Source organism: Priapulus caudatus, unplaced genomic scaffold, assembly GCF_000485595.1.
Source record: "Priapulus caudatus unplaced genomic scaffold, Priapulus_caudatus-5.0.1 Scaffold85, whole genome shotgun sequence".
Lineage (NCBI taxonomy): Eukaryota > Metazoa > Priapulida > Priapulimorpha > Priapulimorphida > Priapulidae > Priapulus > Priapulus caudatus.
This window is the reverse complement of record NW_014577146.1, coordinates 161593-164334: the sequence shown is the minus strand read 5'-3', so window position 1 is coordinate 164334 and position 2742 is coordinate 161593. Positions and strand designations below refer to the sequence as shown.

Sequence of the window (2742 nt, the reverse complement as noted above, 5' to 3'; positions counted from 1 at the left end):
AGGGAGAGAGAGAGAAAGAGAGAGAGAAAGAGAGAAAGAGAAAGAGAGAGAGAGAGAGAGAGAGAGAGAGAGAGAGAGAGAGAGAGAGAGAGAGAGAGAGAGAGAGAGAGAGAGAGAGAGAGAGAGAGAGAGAGAGAGACACTCACAATTAAGTCACCATAATACACATTTTAGAATTTGACTTTTTTAACCTCAATCCATGTCAACGTTTGATAAAAGCTTAGAAAACGCTTAAAATCCATTGAACAAATCCAAACACCTTCTCGTATCGATTAAGATAATAATCGATTTGGATTAATAAGTTAAAAAAACATCATATGTTTTCTCTTGTAAATAACAGAGGCCAATAGATTGTAAGAGGCTATATTTACAATTCAATACGCGAATTGACGTTTTTTGTAGACTGTCGGTCTTTGCTAGCTGGTGAATATTTAATTTACGTAAGAGTACGAAGAATATCATAATTGAATAAATGACAGATATATTAATTCACGTCTAGATAGACAGCTATGAGGTAGTCGTTGACCCAAATAATCATGTAATTGAATGGAATGGTGTAGAAATGGCCAAAGAAAATGTTAGTTATAGGGACAAGGTTTTTAGTAACAATATGTGTGTATTAGTGTGTCACAGTGCAGATAATCCTGGTAACTAACAATACACAGTGTGTTGTAGGTTTAGGCATTTGACAATACACCGTGTATTGTTAGCGAGCTTTCAACAATACACTGTGTATTGTTGAACACCTTCTAACAATACACTGTGTATTGTAGTAGGTACCTATGAGCTTTCAACAATACACTGTTTATTGTTGAACACCTTCTAACAATACACTTTTTTATATTTTTTAATTAGTTTACTTTTTGATTTGTAAACTTGAAATTTACATTTATTTAAATGAATTTATTGAAATTATTTGATTGATTTTATTGAATTTATTGAAAATGAAATTGAATTTAAATACACAGTTGTTAGGTACTTACTACAATACACAGTGTATTGTTAGAAGGTGTTCAACAATAAACAGTGTATTGTAGAAAGCTTATAGGTACTTACTACAATACACAGTGTATTGTTAGAAGGTGTTCAACAATACACACTGTATTGTTGAAAGTGTATTATTAGTTACCATGATTATCTGCACAGTAAATTATTACCGGGGGCAAGCTCCACCTGTTGGCACATACATGCAGACATGCAGACAATAGTTTTGGTAATAGCATAACAAGTTACCCCGTACATTGGAGACGCTAGAATACAGTTGCCACGTCAGTAGAATCGCGAACGAAGCCACCATGCTCACGAACCCGTATCTTTTCCGTAGAAAAGCTTTCATCTGTAAATTAGTAGTTATATAAATTACTAGTATTAAAACATGCGCACACATGTGTGTTCGGAGACGGCCAGCGTGTACGTGGGCGAGCGCGCGCTCGTGCGTGCGTGCGTCCGTGCGTCCGTGCGTGCATACTTGCGTGCGTGTGGAACTAGCACTAGCGGCTGCAGTTCACTAAAAACTACACATAATTGCCTAGAAATGTATATTAAAAAATATTTTTCGGACTGCTAAGTCGTATAATTAAGAAACTATCAATTCAACTATATTCCAAAACTCCCCGATCCAAAACTCCAAACCTAACTGGATAATTTATCGTTATCGTTATCGTTACATTTATAGTAATAATGGTCATAGCCATAGTGACCAAGCCGACACTTTAACTTGGTGAGTTGCTAATCAAGGCCTTACCGCATTCAGTGCAGCGATGTAGACAACGTGATCGCATCTCGTCCCCGTTTCCATCCTGACGCTCAGAAGACTGCTATCCTATGCAAACCGCACCTGATTATGCACTGGATAGCAAAGATGATCGCGCAAGAGAATATGCCGAGCAATACATGCAGCACTGCGATATCGCGAAGACGATTGCCTAGAAATATCGCTACGCTGACTTGCTTGTCTGTAGCATGCAGGTAAACTATACGGTGCTTGCTCCCGTACGCTCTCATTCAGGTAGTGGCAGCTATTGCGATGGGTGTGCACAAGCAGCGCCAGACCACGTATAGCGTGACGAGGTGAATAAACTCGCACAATAACTCACGAGATTTATCACATGGCAAGCATGACCGGTCTGCGGTAGCACTACCGGTATATCCGTGATGGCAACGACTGTGTAAGCTCTATTGTCTACAGTCAAACCTGTAAAGAAGGGCAAATAAAGGGCAAGCGTAAAGATGGCCTTTTTAGACAGCGGACCGTTTTATAGAGGTAGTCTTACTTTATAACTGCCGCTCATAGAAACGTCACAAGTTTCATTTATAGACAGGGATTCGTTCCATGAAGGCGTCCGTTACCACAGGTTTTATTATAGAGGTAATAGGTGTTTAAAACTACCTGGGCCAAGAACAGGCCCATAAGCAATCTCTTATTCAGTGCAGAATCTGCAATACCTCATATTACAAACTTCCAATGAAATAATATCGGTAAATTTCCTGTAAATAAAAAAATATTAAACTCTAGGCAAAGCGGGCACAGCGTCTTCGTCAGTGTCAGAGGCACATAGGGGTCTACTGCAGATCAGCAACGCATACGTTTGTATTTACTGTCTAGACCATAGCAATACAAAAGGGTTTGTGAAGTATAGGATTTTCTAAAAGCGTTTTATTAAATAATTAAATGCTCTTCCAAAACACCCATATTATTGTGTGTGTGTGTGTGTGTGTGTGTGTGTGTGTGTGTGTGTGTGT

General features: G+C 38.8%; 1 protein-coding gene across 3 annotated transcripts in view; it reads right to left on the bottom strand.

The window, feature by feature from the left end:
• LOC106804739 overlaps positions 1-2742 on the bottom strand; it is an 8788-nt gene that overhangs the window by 4392 nt on the left and 1654 nt on the right. Inside the window, exons 1-2 of one of the 3 annotated variants that reach the window (XM_014806060.1) lie at positions 1745-2019; positions 1241-1336 (exon numbers count right to left, since the gene is read on the bottom strand). The exons of 1 other annotated variant lie outside the window; for it this stretch is intronic. In XM_014806060.1, the coding sequence (XP_014661546.1) occupies positions 1241-1336; positions 1745-1798 (150 nt within the window). In that variant the 5' untranslated portion in view covers positions 1799-2019. Of the gene's footprint in view, positions 1-1233; positions 1337-1744; positions 2020-2742 lie in introns of those variants that run through there. One more of the 3 variants, XM_014806062.1, reaches the window with a different exon arrangement.